This window comes from Mustela lutreola, chromosome 14 (assembly GCF_030435805.1).
Source record: "Mustela lutreola isolate mMusLut2 chromosome 14, mMusLut2.pri, whole genome shotgun sequence".
Lineage (NCBI taxonomy): Eukaryota > Metazoa > Chordata > Mammalia > Carnivora > Mustelidae > Mustela > Mustela lutreola.
The window spans coordinates 36,877,436-36,904,301 of NC_081303.1; the positions used below are offsets into that span (position 1 = coordinate 36,877,436).

The window sequence follows — 26,866 nt, forward strand, 5'->3', positions numbered from 1 at the left end:
ATTTATATTTACTTTAAGAAACTCGATACTTATAAATTAGTTATCTTAATAGTTTTATTTTGTGCAAACACAAACAGAAGTTTTAGATTTAAGGATTTCAGTTTCTTCCCACATAAGAACACTCTTTATGGGGACAGTCCTATTTTGTTCCCCAACTGCCAAAAATGACATTTAATAAAAGATACAGCTCTCAGCAGAAAAAGCAGATGTTATTTCTAAATAATCCTTCAATTAAAATTATGAAATAAACTTTAAGAGCCAGGTACACCTTTTCCCCTGAAAAAAATATAATTACTACTGCTAGCAGCTACTATTTATTGACCTAGATAGGCTCTACCATTTGATTCTCAAGTCCTAGAAGTACTGTTGTCAGCCCAATTTCCAGAGAAGGAAATGGGCTCAGAGAAGTATCCAAAGACCACAGAATCAGGAAGTAGCAGAGCCAATACTGTAACACAGGCTATCTGCCTTGCGCCCTCTGCTATAAGCTCTAAGTTGTAAGGACCCGAGGAATCCCAATCCCAGTCTCACCCTTCCAGGTTATTTTTATAAAGTAGTGTTAGTAAGTAGAAGGCGTAAATGAAAAAGAAAAAGGCCAAAAATCCTCCAGTGATCCCACTGATTCAGGGGTGGGGGGTGGGGACACAACCCCAAACCCCAAATACCCTTTACTATTTGATGTTACTCCTCTTAATGATGAAAACAACCTTGCCATCAACATACCTCTTCAGAGAAAGTCATGTAATGAAAAGTACCAACAAACAAAACAACAAACAAAATTTACTTACAGCATCATCAGGCTCATTTTAGACTAAATGAATACAGTATATTCTTGAGAACTTAAAAACTTCAACAGAAACAATATATTCATATAATATTTTACTTAATTCTCTGAAACATGCAAAAATTTATATGGCTAATGAAATTTTCACATTAAAATGCTGCTCAACAAGACAAATTCCTAACCAAAAAATACTGTAATGTAGGAAGCAACATGTGAACATTTAGGTGGTAAAATTAAGGTTACAATATGATAAATATCAAATAACATCCTTCTGGCCTAATGGAAAACATAACAGCCATGACAGTCAGGCTTAACACCCTGGTTAAATACAGAGAGAAACGAGTGGGGGGAGTGGGGGCAGGCACAGACACATGCAAAGATTTAACAGTTTGAATAATCTTCAGCCCTTCCAGGAAAATGCAGATGGGAAATCTGTGGCAAACACTTGTGTATACGGTGCTTTCAGCCCACTAGTGATCACTCTGTTCATGCACTTAAAGTAACTGCAGTTGTTTCCAAGCACTGAAAACTAGATTCAAAGCAAGTCTCTGCTTGCAAATCCCTTATATTCAAAAACACAGTTCAAATTTGTAAAGTGTTAGGTAAGGAAAGCATTAACTGTTTCCATGATGATGATTATTATTTTTTAAAGATTTTATTTATTTATTTGACAGAGATCACAAGTAGGCATAGAGGCAGGCAGAGAGAGGAAGGGAAGCAGGCTTCCCACTGAGCAGAGGCCTGATGCAGCCAGATCCCAGGGCCCTGGGATCAAGACGGGAGCTGAAGGCAGAGGCTTTAACCCACTGAGCCACCCAGGTGCCCTCCATGATCACTTTCAGACAGAACAGAGACTACACACTGTATCATACAGAGTCTGGTATGCTGCTGTGCACAGATTAATTCCAGTTACCATATTTTGTTTGTAGGTCATCAACAGCACAGATTTCATGCTCCAAAAGAAATATATCAATCTGGCAAAATAGTTACATTTAATTTTCTTTCAAAGATAGATTAACTAAATTTAATAAAGGAAGAACTGCCTTTTAATTAACTGCCTTTTAATTAAATTAACTAAAATTTAATAAAGGAAGAACTGCCTTTCACTGGTATCTCATTTTCAAATTACCGAAACAAACTTACCAGAGAATAATTAATGTATTTTGTCCCACATCAACCTGCAAAAGATTTCCCAACATAGATGTATTTGTTCAGTTTCCAAAAATAAATAAAAGTTTCCTACCTGAAAGCATTTACATTCCTAGCTCTCTAAAGTAAACATAAAAAAAAAAAAGTACAAAAAATCATCTCCCCATTTCTGAAGAGCTCAGTTACATAAAGTATTTTCTTTCCCAATACTTTTTCAGATTCAAAAGAGATTTACTTCCTAAGAACACGACAGATCTTCTTTTCAAACCATTCAGTCTGTTTCCATGGCAACACTTCGGGATTCCTTGGCTACCATAAGTCGCATTAGTTGACTGTGGAATTTCTCAATCTTCTTTACGTCTTGGGCTTGGTCTGTTCTATACACCAAACACTGTCAGAAATGTTAAAAGTACACATTAACTACGCAAAACTAGATTATCAACAACGTAGCAAATGTAGGATTGGGTACAAATAGGAGTCTTTCCTCATACTAAGGCAGTTAAGGTTTCTATGCCCCCGAAAATTCATTCCTTTAGTATCTTTTAGTATTTCCAACTCCACTGCCGTAAGCAAAAAACTAAATGAACTCTGAAGCTCCTCAAAAATGACTAATTAGGGGCGCCTGGGTGGCTCAGTGGGTTAAGCCACTGCCTTCAGCTCAGGTCATGATCTCAGGATCCTGGGATCGAGTCCCGCATCCGAGTCCTGCATCGGGCTCTCTGCTCAGCAGGGAGCCTGCTTCCTCCTCCTCTCTCTGCCTGCCTCTGCCTACTTGTGATCTCTGTCTGTCAAATAAACAAATAAAATCTTAAAAAAAAAAATGACTAATTAAGTAACATGCTAAGTCCTGCTGTAGGGTCTGATGAGAACTCCAGGCTAGGAATCAGATTATTTTCTCCCTGGGATCTGGTCATGAGTAACTGAGTTATACTGGGAAAAGCACAGCAATATTAGGGCTTGTTTCCCTACTTGTGAAATTGGGAGATGGGAAAATTTAAAAATTTTCCTTTTTTAAGGAAAAAAAAATCCACCATCCCTTGCTCACAGCTGGTGATGGTCTAAATTAAACCAGATAAATCAGTCCAGCTTTGATTTTTTGAAGGTATTCACAATTTTTAATCCAAACCAAATTTTTCCTTGCTCTAAGTTAAATATTTGCTCCAAGTTAAATACATGCTTAAGATCTGCCTGTGGTTTGTCAAAAACCATTTGTTCTAGAGTCTTCAAAAATATCAAATTTAAGCTGCAATTTTCCCCCCTTATTTTGTATTAAAAGGTCCATTTTTCTTTAGCCCATCCTAAGGGTTCACATGAATTTTAAAGAAACGAATGATTCTACAATAATATTCATCAGCTTAGGGTGATAGCTGATGGGTGGCTAGCTGTTAAGCAACTCCCTTCGGCTCAGGTCATGATCCTGGAGTCCCTGGGTCGAACTCCGAACCACCCCCCAAAGTCGGACCCCCCCCCCCAAGTCGGGCTCCCTGCTGAGCAGGGAGTCTGCTTCTCCCTTTGGCCCTCCCTCCTCTCTCAGATACACAAATAAATAAATCTTAAAAAAAAAAAAAAAATTCATGAACTTGAGTGACCTATAGTTCAATCTTATCATCCCCGACTGGTCTGAGTTGATTTAGCCTTTAAAAGGCACTCACTTAAAACTGTTATCCACATACTGTAGAAATTTGTTTAACAATCTTATAAAGAGGCCATAATAGTCTCCAACATTCCAATTTCGGTATATGTGCTGTGGGAGAATCTATCTACCTTGTCACTATGGTTTGACAGAAAAGATTTCAAAGTCCTAGAAAATATTATAAATCAGTCGTGGGATCAGAAAAAAATGAAGCATAAATGGGATTATAAAAAAGTCAAAGACACAGTGATAATAATAAATGTAGCCTAAGACTGAGTTTCTGAAGGAAGTAGTAACTATTAAGATGAACTGGCAAGGGGAGTGCACACATTTTTTAAGAGTCATTAGGAAACAGATTTTTTTCTGTCAGAGTTGAGTCAGATAATTTATTATTTAGGAGAATGGATTTGGTTGTGTCTTTGGCCCCTTCCAAACATGGACTAATTCTCAGTAGATTTAAGAAAGAACACAGAAGGCATTTTTCACATTTCGATCTTGTCACAGGAATCATCAGTGTGACATAAAGTTCCTCCCAATACTGGCATCCATGCATCCTTAATTATGTTTAATCATTACTGGAGGCAAAAAGTCATCATTTTGAGTTAAAGCCTTTTGTATTAAAATCAGTTCTGCATTTTTTCCTAACTTAAAAATAGGGCACGCCAACTTGTCTTCAGTAGATAAACCTCCCCACTCTGTGCCCATCACAATGGAGATGATGGAGACAATCATCACTGTGAACACCCCAGACTCAAGCGCATGCGCGGATGTACTGGGAGGCAAGCACTAATGCTAAGTACCTTCCTGTGTGGGGTTTATGTCCCACCCCCTGATCAGGGGAGCAGATCACCACTCCGCAGTTTACAGATAAGGAAACGGGGCCCCAGAAAGCCAAACTTTGGTCTGAACTTTTCCAAGGCTGAGACAGTGGTAAATGGCTAAACTCCGATTCCAATCTCTTGACTCTAAGTCTAGCACACGACACCATTTTTCACGTTTTCAGTTACTCCCAACTTAACTGGTGCCTGGAAGACACGATAATCATTAAAAGTCTGAATTCACGCAACCTCACAACAGAACGTGGAACGCAAATATATAAAAAGCTAATATATGAGCAAAGACAAAAGGTCACTCTGAAATTTTTTAAAGAATTTATCTAAGTAACCTCCGGGTCTGGATACCATGCTAGTCACTGGACATTAGGTAAGAACTTTATTGCTCTCTACTGTCTTGAAGCTCACAATCTACTAAGAAGACAAATATGATAAAACAATTATGATACAGCACAGAAAGAGCCAAAAAGAAAAGCAAGAGAAGCACTCCTTTCAGCTGGATTTTGAAAGATAAGCACCCATCTCACCATACTGGGGCGGCCGTGGATTCAATGCCACAAAGACGGGAAGAGGACACTCAGAGGCACAGAGGCCCAAGACAGCCCGCCCGGTCACAGGAGCCCCGCAGTAACGCAGGAAAGGCAGAAGATGGAGGGCATGTGAGGTTGCAGTCACACTAGCAGTGACGAGGAGCCACTAAGGTTTTAAGCAGGGTCTAAACCAAACCTGCCTTTTAGAAATCTCTCCAGACAACTAAAGGGTGAACTGGAAGCAGGGACACATTTGGGAGATGGGTCTAGCCAGCCAGCCAAGTGAGGATGACACCCTAAACTCAGGGGAGGCACAGTGGAGACAGAATGCTTGTGACAGGAAATGAGACCAGGGTGCTTGAGTCAGCAATTCCCAAGTGCCTGGGAAAGCGCACGGAGCATGTCAGAGGATCGAAGACAAGCTCTTCACGTGAGGGGCCAGTGGACGTGAGAACGGGAAACGGTGGACTCTATTGCACTAGAAAACAGGAGGTGGCAGTTTCAGAAGTGATGAGGAGTTCCATCCTGGACAGGCTAATTCTGAGGAGCATCGAGGAAAGGACGCTGAACAGGGAGCTAGTCAGGAAGTCAAAAGAAAAATGTGACCTAAATGTACAAATCTGAAGACAGATTTTGTCTCCAGATTGTAGCAGACTGCAGCAGTCCTGGGCACTGTGGCTGAATGGACTGCTCCAGAAGCAGTATCAAAAGCTGATCCAGGATAGAATTCTGGAGAAACCGGTATTTATTAGCAAAGAGCACTAAGACAAGCACAGAAAAAGAAAACGAAGATAAAACGGAGCCACAGATGCCAAAACAATTTCCCCCAGAGTGGTTTTATGTATGAGAAGCAGCCAGGAGGTCCAGTAAGGTGCAGACTGCTGAGACCATTAGGTTTGGAAGCACAGGGCTGCTGCTGGGCTGGCCGGGAGACTCGTTCAGCGGACAACTGCCGCTGTGTGGAGATCAGGCGGCAGAGGGTCCCGGAAGTAATGGGGTGTGCGGAAGGGACAAGACTGAGCAGGGCGGGAAGGAGGGAGGCAGCTATGAAGCTGTGTCCAAACACCATTTCCTCCCCATACACTCATAAGGAGACCTCTATCCCCTCATCCCCAGTTTTAGTTTTAGTCTGTATACTCCTTTTGTTTAAGGTCTGAAGTAATTACTAAATGACACTTGACGTACTACATTATTTCTCCAAGAGTCTATAAAAGTAGCTTCTAGAATGAGATTTCTGACTTTGGAATGAAATGCAAAATAAGCATCCTAATGGGCAATCTGCATAAATTCTATGTAAACAATTTCAAACAAATGATTAACTCAAACGAATCTGGAAATATGCAACAAATAAAAATGTATACTTACAACTAAATCATCTGTTACTTTAATACACAAACTCCCATCAGAATGCCTATATTTGAGAACCACACGGGCCTGAAATAAAAATACACATTTAGAAACAGTGAAGTCAGAAGACATTTCTCATAAATAATTAGTCTTCAGGTATGCTAAAGAGGATCCCTCTAGAATAGCCAAAACATCTACATACATCTTTACTGTAAACATCATTATTGAAATGAGGTAGAGAATAGTATTTTAGTTCCTTCCTATTACTATAATTCACTTTTTAAAAGGACTTACTAAAAAGTTCAATATTTATTTGCAGCCAGTTTGAAGAGATATCCTGAAAATTCCCCAAAACACATCCACATTCAGGGAATATCCGTGAGACTCTTAAGGTGGTTTGGCATTAAGAATATACAGATCTCAGGGGCGCCTGGGTGGCTCAGTGGGTTGAGCCGCTGCCTTCGGCTCAGGTCATGATCTCAGGGTGCTGGGATCGAGTCCCACATCGGGCTCTATGCTCAGCAGGGAGCCTGCTTCCTCCTCTCTCTCTGCCTGCCTCTCTGCCTGCTTGTGATCTCTCTCTGTCAAATAAATAAATAAAATCTTTAAAAAAAAAAAAAAAAAAAAAGAATATACAGATCTCAGGGCACCTGGGTGGCTCAATCGGTTAAGCATCCGACTCTTGATTTTGGCTCAGGCCATGATCTCAGGGTTGTGAGACTGAACCCCATGTCGGGCTCTGTGCTGGGAATGGAGCCTGCTTGGTATTCTCTCTCTCCTTCTCCCCACCCTGACACAAATATACAGATCTTCCTCAACTCACGATGGGGTTATTCCCCCAATGAACCCACTGCCAGCTCAGTGGGTAGAGCATCCAATTCTGGATCTCAGGGTTATGCGTTCAAGCCCTTCACTGGGTGTAGAAATTACTTTGTGGCCCGAGGAAAGATCAGAATTCAAATTCATAGTACAATTTCAACTGAATTTATATTGCTTTTGCAGTACCAAAAGTCAAAAAACTAAAGTCCAAGCATTGTAAGTTGGGGACCACCTATATACTGAAGGGGATCACAACATGTTTCCTCAAAACATGTCACTTTGGCATAAGGACTGTTCTGAGCAGAGATTAGCTCTCTGCCCTTTCTGGCTAAAGAACAGGACATAAATTAACCTTCGTAAAGGTGACATAAAATTTCTAGTAATAAAGGTGCTCCTTTCTCCCTTCCTGGGAAAAGGAGGACTCGTATCTGCAGAACAATCCCTACTAATCACCTTCCCCTCCACAGTATCTCCAAATCCCTTGTCCTTAGTCCACCCTCCTTCCCACACTCCATCAGTATTGCTGATCACGGTACATAGGCCCCAATTCTAACTATCTCCTCAAGTCAAATACTTTGTAAACGCCGTGCACACTGCATACATGTGTTGAGTTTTCTTTCTTGTTACTCTGTCCCTTATCAGTTTAATTTGCAGGGCCCCAGCTATGAAATCTAAGAGGGTAAAAGAGGTTTTCCTTCCCTACAATATCAACCCAACCACGGAAGAATGAAAGGAAAAGTAGGAGGAAAAACAGCAGACTACGCTGTGCAAGTCCAAATCTCTGTGGCAGGAAGTACGGCAGTCACAGTTCATGCTGTCCCCTCCCTGTGGCTCTCAGGAGGTAGAATCGGACTCAAGCATTCAGCAAAATCATGGCACCACACAACGCATTAGGACAGAAAAACAGGATTCTGTCCTGGAAAGAAGTCTCCATCAACGACTTTTCCAAAAACAATCCCTATACTGAACACCGTGCTACACACCTTCCACTGTTCGGCATTCCAGTTAGGGAGCCAAGAAAATGATTTATCTAGAACAGAACATCTCCCAGTAGGGTTTACCACTTCTGGGAACATCAATTTTATTTTTTTAAAATAATGGATTCAAAATAGTATAGTGCAGCAGAGTCCATTTTTTGCTGACCTACAACAATAACCAGCTGTTTCAAAAGATGTGAAGTATCTAAAAGCCAAAACAGGAACATAATTTTAAAATGGTCATGGGGCACCTGAGTGGCTCAGTGGGTTAAAGCCTCTGCCTTCGGCTCAGGTCATGATCCCAGGGTCCTGGGATGGAGCCCCATGTTGGGCTCTCTGCTCAGCAGGGAGCCTGCTTCCTTCTCTCTCTCTCTCTGCCTGCCTCTCTGCCTACTTGTGATCTCTGTCTGTCAAATAAATAAATAAAATCTTAAAAAAAAAAAATAATAAAATAAAATGGTCACAATGTAGAACCAGAAGCCTCGAGACAATTCTGGAAACTGAAGAAAAAGGGCTTATGAAGAGCTGTACTCTCCAGCTTTCCCCCTTATGTCTCTGCTCTCCTGGGACTGGGTGTGTGTGTGTGGTGGGGGGGACACCAGTCAGAGATTTGTTTTGGTGAAGGAGAAAAAGGAACTCAGAAAGCACTTATATAAATTACAACTAGATTATCTTTAGACACCAGATTCTATATATTGGGTTATTTAATTCTACATGTTTAAAAAAATTCAGTTCTCCAGAAACAAACAGAAATTTTAAAATGTGCTAATTAACCATGGGGGTGCCTGGGTGGCTCAGTCAACTAAGCTTCTGACTTCCCCTCTGCTCAGGTCAGGATCTCAGGGTTTTGGGATAGAGCCCGCCGCCTAAGGCTCCCTGCTCAGTGGGGAGTCTGCTTCTACCTCTGCCTCCATGCACTTGTGCTCTCACTCACTCCCTCTCTCGAATAAATAAATAAAATCTTTTTTAAAAAATGTGTTAAGCATGACAACTACGTAAACTCTTTAGTCTTGGTTGAAAGAATAATGGCTGGCTTCATGAGGGGAAGTGGGAGTTAAAAGATCTATGACACTGTAAGAGAGTCTATTTTGTAACTGAGGGGGCACCTATGTTATCTGATGCCACAAAAGGAGAAAGAGCAATCAAGATTCTTGCTCTCTTAGGAACTCTGAATTCCATCAACCAAAATAACCAAGCACAAGACGGCATGAATGAAGTCCTTTTATAGAGGCATACACAGGTAAAATGCTAAAAGAGAAAACAAGTCATTATAACTGGGGGAAGGGGAAGTGTAAAAAAGCTTGCTAAAGATGGCTTTGTCAATGCACGCCTTTTTCTTTTAGGGAAAAGGGTAGGAGAGAAACTGAAGGAGCAGTGTGAATGAAGATTTAAATTCTGTAACTTCATGAGACTAGAACAGACGATGGTGGATATGGTGGGAAGACAAAGCCAGAAAGATTGGAGAGGGTCAGACTGTGGACTGGGAGTCTGGATTTTACCTGGCAATCAACGAAAAGCCAGTATTTAAGTAGAAAACTGAGAGAATTCCATTTTTGTTTTAGACAAGTGTGGCACGAGTAAAAAGAGGGATTAAAAAGGCAGAAAGACTGATTGAGAGGTTATCACATGGTCCAGCAGGAACACCATCTCCAGTGAGAGCAATGCAAGAGAACAGTAAAAGGTGGCAGGTGTACTCAGCAGGCTCAGAGGGTGGGAGAGAGGACAGAAAATTCTCCAAAATGGATTCTGAGGAGTCTTGACAAAAGTCCTCTTCTTTAGTTCTAGCAGAGACAGCAGAGACTTGGCGTTTAGAGAATGGGGTTCAAATTCTAGCTTCATCGCTTGGAGACCAGGCAATCCATTTAAAGTATCAAAGACTATTTATTCATTTGCCTCAAGGGATTGTTTTGACTGTTCACATGAATTATACACCTGAGGATACGTAGTGTAGAATGTCACATAGAAGGCACTCCACAAAACTGTTAGTCAAGCGCCCCTCACCTATCAAAAAATCAAGAGTTGAAAACCAGTAGAAGTTTTCATGCCCTGGACTTTTCTGTGAGGTGAAGAGAGGAAAAGCTCTCTCCCGATCCTGCGTATTCTAGACAAGCTCTGTTCATGGCAATATGCTGTCATTACTATCTCGTGTTCATTTCCCTATTAAATTTAACTAATTAAAATACGATTACTCTTGACGTGAACTTCTATACTCTTCACTATGTTTTCAGATATTTTGTGTACCGTGTGGGTACCTCTGGACAAAAATCCTGTATCGTTCTCACAGTACACTGCACGGAGAAACAAATGTCCCAGCACACACAGGACGTCAACCAAATGGAGGAGCTAGAAATCGTGTCATACACAAAACACTCGATTTCAAAAATACCTAACTCATGTCATCACCTATTATGTTACTGTAAAGAATGGACAAACACTTTCACAGCTTCTTGTTAGGTATCTAGGTCTAAAAACCTACCGAAACTTTTAATTAACAAGGAGCGACTTAAACAGTCTCTGGATAGAACAACAAAATTAATAGAAACTCGGGAGGAAGAAAAATGAAGACCTGAATGCTCCAGTTCCCGTCATGGGGCCCTCTTTGCTCTTTAATAAGGAGCTAACCTCTGGCATCTACTCACCATAATTTTTGTGGGGACCACGAATGAGCCCCCTAAACTGTCCGCCAACATTTTACGTTTTAAGAGTATTCTCCCGAGAAAAGGGTGCAAGCCTTCTCATATACGCCACAGCGGGACAGGAAAAGGGCACCGAAACCACCGAGGGTCAGGAAGCCGCAGCCGCAGGGGGAGGAGCCCTGCCCTTAGAGACACGTAAACCTACCGCGGCCACAGGGCTTGGGGGCGGGGAAGGCAGAGCAGGGCCGCTTTGGGGCCGGCGACGACCCGGTTTCCAGGACTCGTCCGGCCGCTCCTCCGGGAGGAGGCAGTGGGAGCCACGACATCTGGCAGGGTCCGTCTCCGCTCACACCTAGCACCTCCCGGCGGGGCTGGAGAAGCTCCGCAGGCCGCGCGGACCAAAGGGATGACATCCTGACCCGGGGCCGATACAGCGGCCCCGCGGGGATTTACCTTCATAGGGTCGGCGAGGTAGAGTTTCTCGGCCGCGCGACTGAACTCCTCCCAGGTCTGGTACTGCGGCATCGTGGCTCCGCAGCGGAGAGTGAGGGGACGAGGCCGGGGACCGCGGGCAGCGCGACCCAGCCCACCTACCACCTACTTCTGACGGCCAGAGACCGGTGCGGGGGGCCTAGCGGCCCGAAGATGGCGGCACCTCCTCGCACCAACGCCTCGTCCCATTGGACGGCCTGGCCCGCCCTTGCCCAATGGGAAGGAGAGATGCTGCAAGGAGGGGCGGAGCCCCGAGCTAGCCGCTCTGGGAGCGCGCAGGGAGAAGTCAAGAGGAGGGAGACAGGCGCGACATTGCTACAGTGCCCCCTTCAGGTCTGGAGGAGCGAGTCGACGGTGCTGTCCCGGGGGTCCTTCCTGAAAGGCCCAGGACGCAGCGGCTGGATGGGAGGTGCTGGAGACGCAACCCTGGAGCCGGCTGGTTCCAGCTGACACGCCCGCAGCCTACCAAAGCGGGGCGGAGGGGACAGAAACGCCAGGACGCCACCGGAAAGTGTGTGCGATGGGCATTTATGTCTGTTCGCGGGACCCCATGGGAAGCCTTTGCGCCCGGAGGCTCAAGCCTAGTGTCGAGGATAGCAGCGGATGTTCCGCGGAAGGGCGGGGACGGAGAGGCCCCTTCCAGGTCTCAGGGGTACGCAGTGGGCTGGTGTTTAGGGGAAGGGGAAGAGGTCCCATAATTACCAGTGCAGGGGTCAGAAATTTTAACTTGGCTCTCCAGGCACTGCGGTGACATGGAAGGGTATCTGGCTTTAATCACCTTTATTTAGGTATACTTTACATACAATCAAACACACTGGTTTTAAACGTACAGCCTGATGCATTTTGACAGGCATGTGTGTAGACCCAGCAGTCACATACCAGTATGCCCAATGCCAAAAAGTTCCCTTATGCTACTTTATATTTAACCCCCCCCCCCCCGCCCACCCCTGACCCTGGATGATCACCCATCTAGAGTTGCTTTCTGTAACTCTAGAGTTCTGTCCACTGCCTTTTATCGGACTGAAGGAAAATAGGGCAAATCCAAAGGTAGGGGAGGCCCCTTAATGTGCTGGTGCCTAGTTACAGGTATAGGAATTTGGATCTGAGTTAGGGCACTCACCTGGGGCTGGAGAGGAGCTTACAGATTAGGGATGGAACTGGTGAGTCCGGTGGGGTATGCAGGAGAGAGCGGAGGGATGCCCAAGCCTGGAAGCAGTTGTGGTGCCACTGATGGGGGCACAGGGCAAAGAAAAGGGAACAGCCTCGAGGGAAGCTGGGGAAGACCGTGCGGGTGGAGCCCTCTGTCTCTATGGGAAACTCCAACAGAGGTCAGACATAGGAGTCATCAGAAGATAGGGAGGGCATCACGGAGCCTTCTTCCAGGGAGGAGGAGACTTTAACACAAGCCCTGGGAACAGCCACACGAACAAGGGTGAGAGAGAGGCAGACAGAAGTTATCAGAGGGATAAAAGGAGGGCAGGAGGGTCTGTGATGAGAGGGGAGGAGCAGGTTCCAAGGAGGAACTGTCAGTGATCTCAGGGGGCAGAGAGATGGGTACACAATTACAAAGAACTGAAAGGAGTCAGTAGATTGTGGTCGTTGGTGACCTGGGCCAGAAGAGCCCCACAGTTGCACTGGGATCTGGGTAGAATTGACGAAAAGAAGCAGGAGGGGCAGAAAAGCAGAGCCAGTTACTTTATACTCTTCTTGATAGAGCTCAGTCGGAAACAGAAGAGATCAGAACACGGCCTGAAGACAATGGTGAAGCATGAGTATTCTTTTTCTTTTCTTTTCTTTTCTTTTTTTCTTGTAGGCTCCCTGCCCAGTGTAGAGCCCAGCAAGGGGCTTGAACTCACAAGCCTGAGGTTGAGACCTGAACTGAGATCAAAAGTTAGATGCTTACCCGACTGAGCCACCCAGGCGCCCCGAAAGAGAGTTATTTTTTAAGATGGAAAGAGTTTGTGCCTGTTGGTAACTTTCAGAGAAGGAATCATAAGAGCTGGAGGGATTAAAACTAGAAGGAAAGGGGAAAGCAAGATCTCAGGGAGAACATAAAGGGGACGACCAAAGGCAGAGATGTGTGAATGGGAGGAGGTTCCTGGCTGCCTTGGAGGTGGTGGGGAAGGAGGAAAAGGGGAGTGATGTGGAGGTGAAGATGTCTGTAGGAAGGCAAACAGGGATTCGGAGCTTTGAGGAGAGGATGTGGAAAAGCCGGACTGAGAAATGATGGAAAGAAGCAGACCGGAAACGCAGATAGCATGTCAAACAGAGCCAAAGGCCCAGTTGAAGTTGGAGATCCTACTCCTGGAAGAGCCCTGATCTGTGTGTTTTGGGGTCCATGTCCAGCACCATCCCGAACCCTGGGTCTTGCAGTGCGAAAGACAGGTAGTAGGGATTTGTAGGGTGGATGCGGCAGAAGGACAAGGGAACAGAAATGTTGAAGGTACTGGCATGGGAAGGGATACATCAGCGTGGGAAGGGTTACATCACAGGAGCTGGGCTAAGTAGGTGGGTCTGGAATTGGGTCAAAAGAGAGAGGTGAAGGGAGCAGGTGTCGAGGGCGTCTGAGGCTTATAAACCAGGAAAGAAGAGCTGATTTGAGAGAAGCGGTAGCTCCTGGGGAGGCTGACTTTGTCTGCTCGTTGTCAACGTCGTCTATGAGTCAGGCAGAGGATAGGGTGAAGAAGAGGACTGGGAGCCAGGGGCCCAGGTACTGAGAATGGGGTGGAGGAGCCACGCAGGACAGCAGTGAGGGGACGGAGGGCAGAGTGTGGACCAAAGACCCTCTGGGAGGAAGGGTTTTTGCCTGTAGGACATGAGACAGTGCCATCTTCGCCTTCTGTCCTAGTGAGGAACATTCCTATGTCACGTGCCTCTCCGGGGCAAGAGCAAGGCTGACCTCGACCCTGTATCCTAGAGACCATGGCTTCACGAGCAGGGATTATCGTGGTGAGGGGGTTCCTGCACCCTTCTGCTCAGCCCAGCTCTGGTGCCTAAAGACAGACAGCCCAGGATGAGCAAGAGGTTAGGGGACCTGTGCTGGAACATTCCAGCATCCCCAGCTATGCTCCATGCATTCTCTAAAGCAGGTTATTTTTCCAGCTGTAGAGGAATGGCTTCAGAAAGGTTCCCTGAGAGCACCCTTTCTACATTGCACTTGGCCTCCTTTTCACACACACGTGTCTTGTTTAGGCGTTCGAACGATCCCGAGAGGGTGGTTCTCAAACCCTTAGCACAATTCTGAACATCGGAGAAGCTCACAAAAACCGAAGTATCTTAGTAACTGCGTTGGTAGAAGACGACCCGACCTATTGGATGGTGGAGTCTCTGTCCCTCCTGGTGTGTTTGAAGACAGGCTGGAGCTCAGGGTACCACATGGCTGTCCTCCCTTTGTGGACTCCAGCAAGCTGTGACGTCCCCAAAACACGTGGCCGACAAGGGGTCATGGATCTGTGCAACCCTCCCTTCTAGGTGACAAAGACACTGAGTCTGAGGGGCGCCTGGCCGGCTTAGTCCATCGAGCTTGCGACTCTAGATCTAGGGTTTGGGTGCAGAGAGGACTTAAAAAATAAAATCTTTTAAAAGAAAAATCGGAGAATAAATTATACCCTCCAGATTGGCACAGAACTTTGCTCCTCATTGGCCGTCAAGTGGCAGGCCAGCGGATGTGTTAATCACAACAGGAAGTTGATATGATTACTTTTGGTTTTTAGAAATTGCAACTGGTGAAGTAGGGGAGCTGGGTTGGTGGGGCCAAGCTCGGTGCAAGGTCAAAACCAAAAGCCTTTATCCTTTGGCCTGCTTCTGGTTGCTTCCCCAGTTGCTCTCCTGTCCTGGGAGGGGGTCCCCCCCATCCCCCATCGATCCCGTTGGCAGCGGAGCTTGGCCCCCTGGCAGCCCGAGATGGTCCCCATCTCCCTTCATGTCACCCCTCCTGCAGACTCTCAAGCCTTTCTTGACTACATTACTCACCAGCAGTGACTACATTACTTACTATATTACTCACCTTGAGGCCACTGGCCACCCCATCGTCCTGAAAACAGGGCCCTGGCTTGTCTGACCTCATTCTCCCTTGTCCTCCCTCTCCCCATGTGGCTTTACTGCTCTGGCTCTGTTCTGGCCCCAAGGGCTCCCCAGCTCCTCCAGCAGCGGTCCTGAGGAGCTAGACTTCAAGCTCACCTCCCGACCCCCAGTTCATCCCTGGGCCATGCTGTGCCACTCCCAGATTTCTGTTGAGTGTCACCTTCCTCCCTAAGCCTGATTCCTGTGACTAAATGCCTGCCAGGCCCTGGGCTAACCCCAGTTCCATCTGTGGAGATGAGCCTAACTTCTCGGCAAACCGAAGCAATGGATAGGCCATATGTGTGATACCTTCTTTTTGTTTATTTTACCGTCGCTATTGGCAAATTAAGCCACTCCTGTCCTGTTACCTGGAGTTGAGGACCTGTGCTTTACAGATGAGTCCGTCATTGATCTGGACAAAGTACTTACAAGCTAACGGGGTCAGGGCAGAAATAGTAAGGCAAATTAAGGAGTTCCCATAATCGAAGAGAGGAAGAGTGTCATGGGGAAGGAGAGAGCAGTCTGGCCTATGGTGCATGTGAGGGCTTTCCCTTCCCTTGATCTTTCCCCAAAGGAAAAGTGTTGATCATCTCAGTAACAGGCTACGGTGTGGTTGGCTTGCCAGTGACTTGGGGTCGCCTTGGTTTTCAGGCAGTATTCACGGGACCTGCAGTGTGCCAGGACTCAAGCAGCCTTGTTCACTCGTACCTTCTTGGGGGACGGGAAGTCTCAGCAACACATCTGGGCGAGAAACCGATCAGGGGAGAGGATGCTGCTGAGAAACGGAGAAGTGGGTTAGGCTGGGAGCCGGGGACAGAACCAGGAAGGAAGGAGCCCCGAGGGCGGCCGCGTCCCTCAGTGTCCAGTGGGGGGCAGTGGTGTTCAGACAGTCACGGGAGACGCCTCTGCAGGAAGGGCCCTCCCACCCTCGGGGAGCCAGCCGGACTCCCAGCATTGCGGGGGAGTGGCGGGTGCCTCTGGGTGCCTGTTGCTCAATCGACACTTCCTTTGGGGAGACAACCCAGGCACGGAAGTGCTCGCCAGGAACTTCCAACCCCAGCTGAATCTGTTAAGGACAAGGAGCAACTCTCCAGTGCTGCAGTGAGCCCAGAGCTGAGTGCGAGAGCAAATGGGACGGGATGGGGCGAGTGGGCGAGTCGTGAGAGCTGAAGGCTTTCCTGGAGCCCCTGCAGTGGGGACCATGAGGCGCCCTGTGGAGCTGGGCAGGTCTAGGCACTCCCTCCCTCCGGGGTGGGTGGGGCCAGGGCTCAGAGGTCCGGACAGAACAATAGAAGGTGTGACTGTATAAAATGCCAAGACTCCCCGGGAGTGTCCGTGGGAGGAGCCCGGGGCGGCCCCAGGGGCCCACCTTCTGCACTCTCTTAGCCTGTAGTCCGAAGTCCTGGGAGCGGCTCGGGGACAGCTGGATGACCTGCAGGCTTGGAGTGGCAAAGGTAGAGAGGTTCTCTAAGGGATGAAACTCCTTCCCAGGAGCCAGGCTGAAGGGGCTCAGAGACTACAGATAGTGTGAGATCTGTAACCCAGTTACAGTTAAGGGTTAACGGGCCCCGGGTCAGCTCTGGGTGTCCCAGGTGCATCCCAGTCCAAGAACGCTGACACTGCCCTTCCATTGGGTAGGTAATGATCTCTTTCTCTCTCTAAGTAGGCTCCACGCCCAACGGTGGGGCTTGAACTTGCTACCCTGAGATCAAGAGCAGCCAGCCAAGCAGAATGAAAACATCTCACAAACAACAGGGTAGAAAAGCCTTCCCCCCAACCCTGGGTGTTGAAAGGCAATGACTGACTGAGCCCTGGGGTTGGGGAAGACCACCCTCAATGTTAAATTCTCTGGGGGAACCTGGGTCAGGCGGGGTCAGACCTGCCCAGGCCCTCTGTTGGCTGCTCTAGAGGTGGAGGCCAAAGGCGGGTCCTCAAGATCTCCAGGATCCTGGCTGTTCAGTTGCATCTGAAATTGACTGGAATGAAATGCAAACCCAAGTAGATGGGAAGAAAAGGTCAGAATTTTAGCCCTGTGTGCTCCCCTTGCTGGCCCGAGTCCCATCACTGCTCAGGTTCCCCTGCACTGCCCAAGGCCCAGAGAATGGCCCCATTGTCCGTGAGACAAACAGAAATAGCAGCATCTTCTGTTCTCTGCCTTAGGGAGATTCACTTGAAACCCCGAAGTCCCAGATGTGGGGGACAATGGAGGTTGTTGTTGCAAATTCGGGAGCCTGGAACAGATGAGAGGCAGGTATTGGGAAAGTGGCCAGTGTGGTGGGCTGGGCTGCCCGGAGAGCCACCACGTTAACCCAGTTAGCAAGCACCGGCAGGAGTTTGTTAATCACCAAAGAAGGGCGGTGGATAAAGGGGACGACCAGCTGGTGGGGGTGGAGGGGCCCCCCCAGAGGCCAGGAGGGGGACCAGCGCTGGAAAGAAAGGACGGGGAGTTATTTCTAGGCTGGTAAATGTTATTTTTATCATTTTAAAAATGTTCTGTTTTTTTTTTTTTTTTTTTTTTTTTTTTTTTTTGTCTAACCATGCCCTGGAGCATTTGGATGAACTGTGTTTGTATTAATTAATAAATCAGATGACATCTCCACTCGGCAGCGAGCTGTGCCTCGGAGACTGTCTGGGTGGCCCGGGAAATGGTGGCCGCGGCCTCCTGATTGATCCCAGCTGTTGTGTCTGTCTGTCCTCAGTCCTTCCGTCCCGTCAGTCCACACTCTTGAGCGCCTACGGCTACTTACTGCTGTTTTGTGAGGAATGAGCCCGGAAACAGCAGCATCTGGACTCAGGGCTGGCTCTAATGAGAGGTATGTATAATCCAGTCACACAATCGTGCTGAGCAGGCAAGACCTCAATTCACTGCAGCTGGGATTCTGAAAAAGCTGACAGGGGTGCTGGAGTTCAAGGACAAAGGTCAGATGATTATAGATGGAAGGGCCAGGCTTTTGGATGTAGAGGGTGTGAGCAAAGGCACAGAGATGAGCTGTCGGGGAGCAAGTGCAGCCCTTCCCCAGGGGGAGGTCAGGGTACCTGGAATTTAGTGAGCTTAGCAGCAGAGTCACCCAGAATGGCCACTTGGGAGAGAGTGTGCTGAAGTGGGTAGTGACCACTGGCGTCACGGCAGGCAACATGCTCCTGTCCCATTTCACCCCTTCTTGACTGTGTCTTGTTTTAGAGGATCTTCGCATGGGGCTGCAGGATGCAGGGCACTGATAACCGAAGCCTTTACAACAGTGAGGGCGACGAAAGAGACACCCCCCCCCCCCCAAGGGCAGAGCTCCAGAGGGACAGACGGAGAAGATAAGCTCAGGCCCAGGAGAAGTTGTGCCTGTCCTGTTCCCTTCCTGGTGCAGATCTGGGAGCCGTGTCCCTCAGCTCCCTGCTCTCACTCGGGCACACTCTCCCCCGTTCCCAACCCACCCAGCCTTCCAATCCCCGCCAAAGAGGAAAGGGATGAAGTGTGCAAAGGTGAGTGTAGAATGTCCCTGCTTGTGATCAGGTGCAAGGCGGGGGTATCCGGTTGCTCAGGCTCCTGCTAAGCTTTGCTGGCCTTTGTGGTCTCTCTCCAGGATGCAGGGGTTGGGCAGCAGGTACTGACCTTCATGACTAGCGTGATGATCTCTGGAGAAACTACCACCCACCACAGTTAGTAGGAAGATTTCTGTATCCCCAGAGACCTCTCAGGCCCATGTGTCGACACGGCATGGCTAAGTTTTTGTACGCAGGGGGTCAGGGCTGGGAAACATGTCCGTCTTGGCTTCTAGACCTTTCTTCCAGGGACGAATCACCAGCATGTCCCAGGTGTAGACTCCCTCCTCCCATTGGGGTTTGATGGCGGGCCTCCCAGGCTGCTGGTAGGCCTCTGTCCCTCCATGCAGGGCCTGCACAGAACAGGTCCACAGAGCCTTCTGTACCCGAGCACGAAGTACCTGCTGCTCTCTGAGCAGTGGCCCCAAGTCACTCCTGCTGCTTCTCTGGTTTCAAAACTGCGCTGCAATGGGCACCGGGTCCAGGTCCCCTGAGCTGCAGGGTTGGGGGCTAAGGCGATGGCCACCTTCTCCCTCACTCCCTGCTCTCACCTGCCACCACATGGCCCCCAATGCCGCTGGGGTTGGAGGCTGACCCCCACTGTCAGTCCATTTGGAGGGCAACTTGGAGCAGGGTGCGGGGCCTCCTTCAGGGGTGAGTGGTCACCTGAGCTGGGCAGGAAGAGACTGACAGGGCAGAGGTGGGACAGCTGCTTTGGAAGGGCAAGGAAATGTGGCCATGCCATGGTACAGCACCCAGAGAGCTTCCCAATGTCCTCTGGAGAACACTGGCCCATCTCCCAGCCGTCTGGCGCCCCGAGGCCTGGGTGCAGCCCTCGGCAGGCCCTGACCGCTGCAAGCAGAAACAGGCCTCTGAATGCCTCCTCCCTTCCTGACCATCATCACTGCTGTGTCATCCCCCCGCCCCCTGCAGTTCCAGGCGGCCAGCGCCTTCACCTCTCCTGAGGCTCGATGCAGGGGCCAAGGTACTCGAGGGACAGAAGCGAGCCCCTGTGGCCTCTCCCGCGTCAGGGAAATCTTGCAGCTGGCCTGAGCCTGCGGAGCCTTGTCTCGGCGACTTGGAACCTTTCGGATTAAGGGTGTTGGTGAAGCAAAGTTTTGGCAAGAACCTTGGTGGTGGCTGCCAGAAGGAGGCAGAAGGGAGATAATTAGACCTGGTAATCGGTTGGCTTTCTGCTTCCTTACAGGGCAGCAGGGACTGTGGATGAGAGAGGAACACACAGAAGAAAGTTCTCCAGGACCAAGGCTGAGCCGTCCCCATCAGGGCCCGCCATCCTGTCCTATCTTGCCTGGCGCATGTGTCTGGTGTGACCAGTTCCTCCGTACCCCCCTCCTACCCCCCAGGCCCTGCTCACCCATGTCCTGGCCAAGCCTGGGACCAGACAGCTTAGGGCTTCGAATCTGCGGGGTCCTTTGTAGCGGGATTTCCCCAACTCTGGCCCCTTCTCCAGAGGAGCTCCAGCAGGGTCCACAGCAGAGGGCTTGAGTGAAGGGTTCTGTCTCCGGGCAGAGCTGCCTCATCATTTCCCCCAGAGAAGTTTGCTCTTGGGGTGGTTTCCAGGCCCCTGTCCCTCCGGACCAGATGGCTCATATTAGATCTCAGTGTGCAACTCGCTGCCCTTTGTGGGAGCATGTTCTGGATTTGTCCCAGCCTGAGCAGCTGATTCACCAGGACCTTCTGGGAAGGCCTCCCCGTTTGATTACACCTCAGCTCGTCAGCATAGAAGCTGTGCGTCCCATTTCCAGCTTTTGTGGGGAGCACATTGCTTCTAGGCCCAGACGCAGAAGTGTGTACCCCGGGGACCAAAGTCAGACCTTGGGCTGGGGCTACGGGAGCCCTGCGTTAGGTCTGCAGACCTGGTACTGCTTTCTGAGGGGCTGGTTGCTCAGAGTCTGGCAGAGGCCAGACCGTTTGAGGTTTTGTTTTCTTTATAATTTGTCTGTGTATTTTGGAAAGTGAGAACATGAAAGCATGAGTGGGAGGGGCAGAGGGAGAGGGAGAGAGAATTCCAAGCAGATTCCGCACTGAGCATGGAGTCCCATGCGGGGTTCAGTCTCACAACCCCGAGATCGTGACCTGAGCCGAAACCAAGAGTCTGACGCTTAGCCGACTGGGCCACCCGGGCGCCCCAGAGGGTGGACTGTTCTGTGGCTGTTTTGTGTCTTGGGAAAAGCAGAGGAGGGAGTTCCTGCCAGGGTAGAGCTCGAAAGCCTCGGGTCAGCGGAGCAGCCTTCTGCGGCCTCTCTCCTCCCCGGTGTCTGATGCTTACTCACCCTGCTGAGCACATACAGGGTGCTAGACACAGTGCCTTCGAGGGACCCCCACCCTTTGGACCTGGGAGCAAGACGGCCCCTGCACCCTTTGGGGAAATCACTCCGCCCCCACAGGCATCTGGTTTCTCCTGCGCAGAGTGAGAACAGGCTACCTTCCTTCCTGCTTTGTGAGGACCCGGCTGGCTAACAGATGCCAAGTGCCCCGCCCCGGGGTTAGGAGCAGTGAGGATGGTGTACAGCGGAGAGGTTTAGGAGGATGGGTGGGAGGAAGGGCTTGAGAGGCGTCCTGGATCCTGGGGCTGGATGTGTGTGGCCAGGAGCTCTGGCTCTGAGTCTGGGGTCCCCTTCTGTGCCTATTTAACCTTAAACGGTTACAGCCTCAGCTGGTTCCTTTGTCAAATGGAGATTGTGTTCTCCCTTCCAGCCTCAGTGGGAGAGAGCAAGAGAAAGCAACACTATCCACTGTGTTCCAGATGCAGTCGCAGGCCGACAATAGGAAAGAATGGATGTAAAAAACCATCACCTTGTCACCTGCGCAGTGCAACCCCCAGTTAATTGTGACTTTCGGCTCTGCCGGCTCTGCCGAGCTCCTGGCCACACCACCCCCGCTCCCAGCAGGGGTGATGGAGGTAGTCTGCTCAGGTTTCAGACCCTCAGTACTCTGGGGATTCACTGCATTTCCCTGCTGTTTAGGCGGGTTACTAAAGCCTCTTGCCCCCTTGGGAGGCTGTCAATTGTCTCAGTGGAGGGTCTGGGACCCCCAAGGAGCAGGGAGAGCCTTGTGGAGCCTCGTGGGGGAGGGGACTTGGGAACGGGGTGCTCACAGAGGTTGAGGGAACACTCCCCAGAGCAGCCCCTTGGGGTGGCAGGGCCCCCTTGCCCTGTACACAGCCGGCTTGTGTAGGGGGAGGGGGGAGAGGTGGGGGGTGGTGGGAAGGCCCAAGCGTCAGCCCGCTGCTTGCTCCCCCTCACGGGCTGCCTTAGCACGTCCCAGAGAAGCTTCTTTGCACCGTCTGGAGCTGCCGCTGGGTTCCAGACCAGCCGGCCTGGCAACAATGTGGGGGAGGAGGAAGTCTGCTGCAGAGCCCCGTTCGGGGAGCCGGGCCAACGCTAATGGGATCACCGGCCTCGGCCCCGAGGTCCTGGCGAGGTCGGCCAGGACATTGTGAAATGACATTTCGAAGACCCCACCGCAGAGAGTCAGAGAGCGTGTGGGTGGACTTGGCAGTGAGTGAGGACCCTTCGGGAAGTCGTCGGTTGCCCTGGCACTTGGTTAGACTCTCTGCAGAACAGAAGCTCGGGCCAGGCCAGCCCTGGGCAGCTGTGGACAGGATGAACGGTCCCTGGGCAGGACGGTGGGGGTGGTGCAGGCTTGGACCCACTGCTGGGGCCAGATTAATATGAGCTCCATAGGGGAGAAAAAAGAGGGGCGCCTGGGGGCTCAGTTGGTGAAGCGTCTGCCTCCAGCTCAGGTCATGATCTCGGGGTCTGGGGATCGAGTCCCACATCGGGCTATCTGCTCAGTGGGGAGACTGCTTCTCCCTCTCCTGCTGCTCCCCCGCTTGTGCTCCTCCTTCTCAAAAGAATAAAATCCTAAAAAAAAAAAATTAAAAATTTGCAAAGTACTTTCTAGGTGGGAGGAATTGCTGCCAGACACCAGATCGAAGGCCCAGAGGGTAAGACTCTGGCCCCGCAAGCTAGCACTTCCCCTGTACTGAGAGGGGATCATGTGGGGAACGAGCATACCCTTTCTCCTTGGTGGCCTGGGTCCCAGGGAAAAGGAGCTTGCAAAGGTCAGGAGGGTTCCCCAGTGGTCTTAGGACAGCTCCAAGACTCCCCAGTGCAGGATGGGGGGGGCATGGGCGGGGGCCTTGTTTTCCGCAGGATTTGTGTTTATAACCCGATAGTTTCTTTACCTTTTATCTAACAAGAGTGAGTAATCTATTGGGGAGATTTAACGAAAACCAGACATTACCTCACTGGTGTCTTATCCAAGGCCGCTCCTGTGACTTGGGGTCTTTTCCCGTGTTAAGCAGGATGGGGAGAACTCCATAGACTTCCGCCGAGTCAAGGGAATCGCAGAACACACATGTTTGAGAAGCCCTGTTCTAGTATTTGTACTCAAGCCCTTCTCTCCACCGCCCCCCCTCCCTGTAAACATCTGTTTTTTTCATTCTGGAAACATGGCAGAGGGATTCAGCCCAGCCTACCCCACGTAGTGAGCAGTCTCAGGGGCTTCTCTGGCTCCCCTCTTCCTGGAGGGGTATGAAGAGTTTCCTGTGTGAGCTCACAACGGCCTCCTCCTCAGGCGTGGGAAAATAATAGTAGCAGGCAGACCCCATTCCGAGGTCGATGGCTCTCTCTCTCTCTCTTTTTAAAGGTTTTTATTTGAGAGCGAGCATGAGCAGGGGGAGCGGCAGGAGAGGGAGAAGCCTGCCGAACAGGGAGCCCGATGCGGGATTCGATCCCAGGACCCCGAGATCATGACCTGAGTCGAAGGCAGACGCTTCATTGACTGAGCCCCCCCAGGCGCCCCTGAGAGTTACTTTCTAACAGAAGTGTCAGACAAATAGCGACTCAAGTGGCCCACGTGTCCCTTCAGGTGTAGAAAGGCTGCTGCTTCTCGGAAAAGGAGAGTCTGATGGGTCCAAGACAGAATTCCCCCCAGGGTTGTCCTCACATAGAAGGACAGCTCTCGTCACTGCAGGCTGGGCAATGGGACATCTGTGTCTGGCAGCAAAAAATTTAAAGCCCAGTAAAAAAGGTCCACATATCCACAATCGCTGTGTAGTAGGTAATACGAAGAGTAAGTGTTAACAGGTGTCATTGTGGTTTGATCACTACCAACCATCTGCTGCTCTGCTGATGGCACTGACATAAGTGGGAGGGACAGGACCTACAGTCTGGGACTGACCTGAAAATACTTTAGTGGTGGGGCGCCTGGCCAGCTCAGTCAGAGCAGCGGAGAACTCTTCATCTCGGGGTCGTGAGTTTGAGCCCCAAGTTGGGTGTGGAGATGACTTAAAGATAAAATTTTTTAAAAAGATTTAATTTATTTACTTATTTTACAAAAAGAGACACAGTGAGAAAGGGAACACAAGCAGGGGGAGTGGGGGAGGGAGAAGCAGGCTTCCCGCCAAGCAGGGAGCTGGATTCAGGGCTTGATCCCGGGACCCTGGGATCATGACCTGAGTGGAAGGCAGAGAGTTAACCGACTGAGGCACCCCGGCGCCCCTTGAGATAAAATCTTTAAGAAAATAATAAATATGTTAGCAGAAACGTAAGAAAAAGAAAAGAGGTAAACACCTGAGACAAAACCTTTTAACACTTGAATCTGGGTGATGGATAATATGGTTTCATTTTACAGTTTTCTCAACTTGTGTGGTAGATTGAACATGTTCATAATTAGAAGAAAAATTAAAGACACTGTGACTAGTGTTAAAAGACAAACCACAGACGGGAGAAGATATTTAGAACACATGTAACTGACAAGGGATTTCTACCCGAAATGTATAAACAACTCCCACAAAATAGTTAAAAAAGAAAAAAAAAACAAACCTTCCAACACATAGGAAAAAGACATAGATTATAAAAAGCAATTTCAGGGGCCCCTTGGTGGCTCAGTTGGTTAAGCATCTGACTCTTGATTTTGGCTTGGGTCCTGGTTTGAAAGTCGTGAGACTGAGCCCTCCCTTGGGCTCCTTGCTATGCATGAAGCCTGCTTAAGATTCTCCCTCTCCCACTGCCCTCCCCCACCTCTCTCTTTCCAAAAAAAAAAAAAAAAAAAAAAAAAAGTAAACAAATAAAATTTTAAAATAAGTAGACAAACCAGTTTCATTCCCCAAAGGAGAAACTTGAATGGCCAATGTCTCGCCTCCTAGGTAATCCGGAAAATACCAAGTAGAGAATAAGACAGTAATGGCCATAGATGGGCAGGCATTTGAAAGTCTGGCAATATGAAGTATGGGGGAGATGTAGAGTTTAAAACATATACTTAGGAAGCGACTTGGCAATGTCTGTTAGAAACCTGTATGTCTTACAACCTAGGAGTCTACTTCTCAGTGTACAACCCTCAAAAAAATCTTGGGTGGGGTCCCTGGAGGGCTCAGTAGGAAGTGTGGGCAGCTCGTGATCTCAGGGTTGTGAGTTTGAGCCCCACGTTGGGTATAGAGATTACTAAGAATAAAGAAATAAAAAAGTCTCGGGCTGGTACCCTATACAGATTTGATCACACAGTAGATGCCCATTACTGTGTTGTTTGGAATAGCTGAAACCCCCCAAAATGGGGAAATAATTAATGACATAGTCATATATGGACATACTACATAGACATCAAGATAAATACAATACATACTAATATATATGTATAATTATGGTTGAATTTCCCAAACATAATATGAATATTAAATGAAATAAAAAAAATTATGAAGGGATATGTATGTTATTATACCATGTGTATAAACAGTTTAAAATCCCTACATAATATTTTTAGGTCTCTATATATGACAGGGTGCCTGGGTGGCTCAGTGGGTTAAAGTCTCTGCCTTCAGCTCAGGTCATGATCCCAGGGTCCTGGGATCAAGCCCCACATCGGGCTCTCTGCTCAGCAGGGAGCCTGCTTCCCTTCCTCTTTCTCTGCCTGCCTCTCTGCCTACTTGTGATCTCTATCAGATAAATAAATAAAATCTTTTAAAAAATAATTAGAAGGGCCACAAAGCAAAAGGATGGTAGAGCTTATCTCCAGGGAAGGAAAGAAGAGAATGGGAATGACCTCAGATTTATCTGTAATGTTTGTTCTTTCTTGAGAGAACAATGTTTTTAGAAGAATCCAAAGCAAATGCCTGGGAAGAGCAACATTTGCATGTCTGACTAGTAGGGACAGGGTGATTAGGCAGACCTAGCTGTATTGTGTGCTTCATGGATACTGTGTTTCTTACAAACTGAGGGTTCAAGGCTTCCAGGGAGGAAGTCGTTGCAGTTGGGGAGCAAAGAACAGTAGAGCTGGAATCAGGAGTGGAGCCTGAAGACGGGACCGATGGGCAGCAATCCATGGTGAAACCTGAACGGAGACACAAGAGTGGTTTCTTGAGATGGGACGTTCTCCTGGTGACCATGCCATGAAGATAGCTGACACGACAGTGAAGGATTTAGAACATTCCAGAAACTGAGTTGATAGGGTCAGTCAGATGACTGACCCCAATTCTGGACGAAGTTCTCCCATGGGTCCAATGGTATCAACAGCACAGCACGCTAGAGAGAAATCTTTCAAGAAAGATCCAGTGATGCCAGAAACCTCATTGTTGTTATATTAAGAAATCGCCATAGCCCCTTACCCCCTACCTTCAGCGCCTACCACCCTGGCCAGTTGGCAGCCACCAACCTGGAGGTGAGGCCCTCCAGCAACAAAAAGATTGCCACTCCCCAAAAACTCAGATGATGGCTACCGTTTGTAAGCAATAAAGTATCTTTTGATTAAGGGATGTCCATTAAAAAAATTTTTTTTGGTACATTGTTCCTTAGACATAATGCTATTGCACACCTACCGGACTCCAGGGTCCTGGGGACGTACCCTTTCTATGCACAGGGAAACCAGAGCATTTGCAGGACTGGCTTTGTTGATTCCCCTTTGTGGTGGTGCCCACCCACAGCTCAGGCAGTGGATGGATACGTTGTTTTCTGTACCACTCTGCATGCTTCAAATACTTGGTAGCTTAGAAAACAATTTCTTCAGGGGACACCTGGGTTAAGCCTCTGCCTTCAGGGTCCTGGAATCGAG

General features: G+C 48.7%; 1 protein-coding gene and 1 long non-coding RNA gene across 10 annotated transcripts; one reads left to right on the forward strand and one right to left on the reverse strand.

Moving 5' to 3' along the window:
- Window positions 1-40: 40 nt before the first annotated feature.
- SRP9 (signal recognition particle 9) lies at window positions 41-11,380 on the reverse strand. The gene is made up of 3 exons (XM_059145591.1): window positions 11,162-11,380; window positions 6,295-6,363; window positions 41-2,324 (listed from the first exon to the last, which is right to left on the reverse strand). The coding sequence occupies exons 1-3, from the start codon at window positions 11,231-11,233 to the stop codon at window positions 2,205-2,207; spliced, it is 261 nt and encodes an 86-aa protein (XP_059001574.1). The 5' UTR covers window positions 11,234-11,380; the 3' UTR covers window positions 41-2,204.
- A 5-nt stretch (window positions 11,381-11,385) lies between these two features.
- Window positions 11,386-26,523, forward strand: LOC131814565 (uncharacterized). Of its 9 annotated transcripts, none has more exons than XR_009347336.1 (9): window positions 11,386-11,711; window positions 13,014-14,224; window positions 14,393-16,379; window positions 16,929-17,277; window positions 17,423-17,513; window positions 17,962-18,075; window positions 18,444-18,736; window positions 18,838-18,913; window positions 20,004-26,523. It is a non-coding gene; the product is annotated as an uncharacterized LOC131814565 (long non-coding RNA). The 9 variants fall into 9 exon arrangements; XR_009347338.1 differs by having other exon boundaries at window positions 14,393-16,363; XR_009347340.1 differs by lacking the exon at window positions 16,929-17,277 and having other exon boundaries at window positions 13,014-13,643; window positions 14,049-14,224.
- Window positions 26,524-26,866: the final 343 nt, after the last annotated feature.

Coding starts and splice junctions, on each gene's coding strand:
- SRP9 (XM_059145591.1), bottom strand. CDS start 11,233: ATGCCGCAGTACCAGACCTGGGAGGAGTTCAGTCGCGCGGCCGAGAAA. Junction 6,364..11,161: donor ACCTCGCCGACCCTATGAAG/GTAAATCCCCGC, acceptor TTTTTATTTCAG/GCCCGTGTGGTTCTCAAATA. Junction 2,325..6,294: donor AAGTAACAGATGATTTAGTT/GTAAGTATACAT, acceptor CATTTCTGACAG/TGTTTGGTGTATAGAACAGA.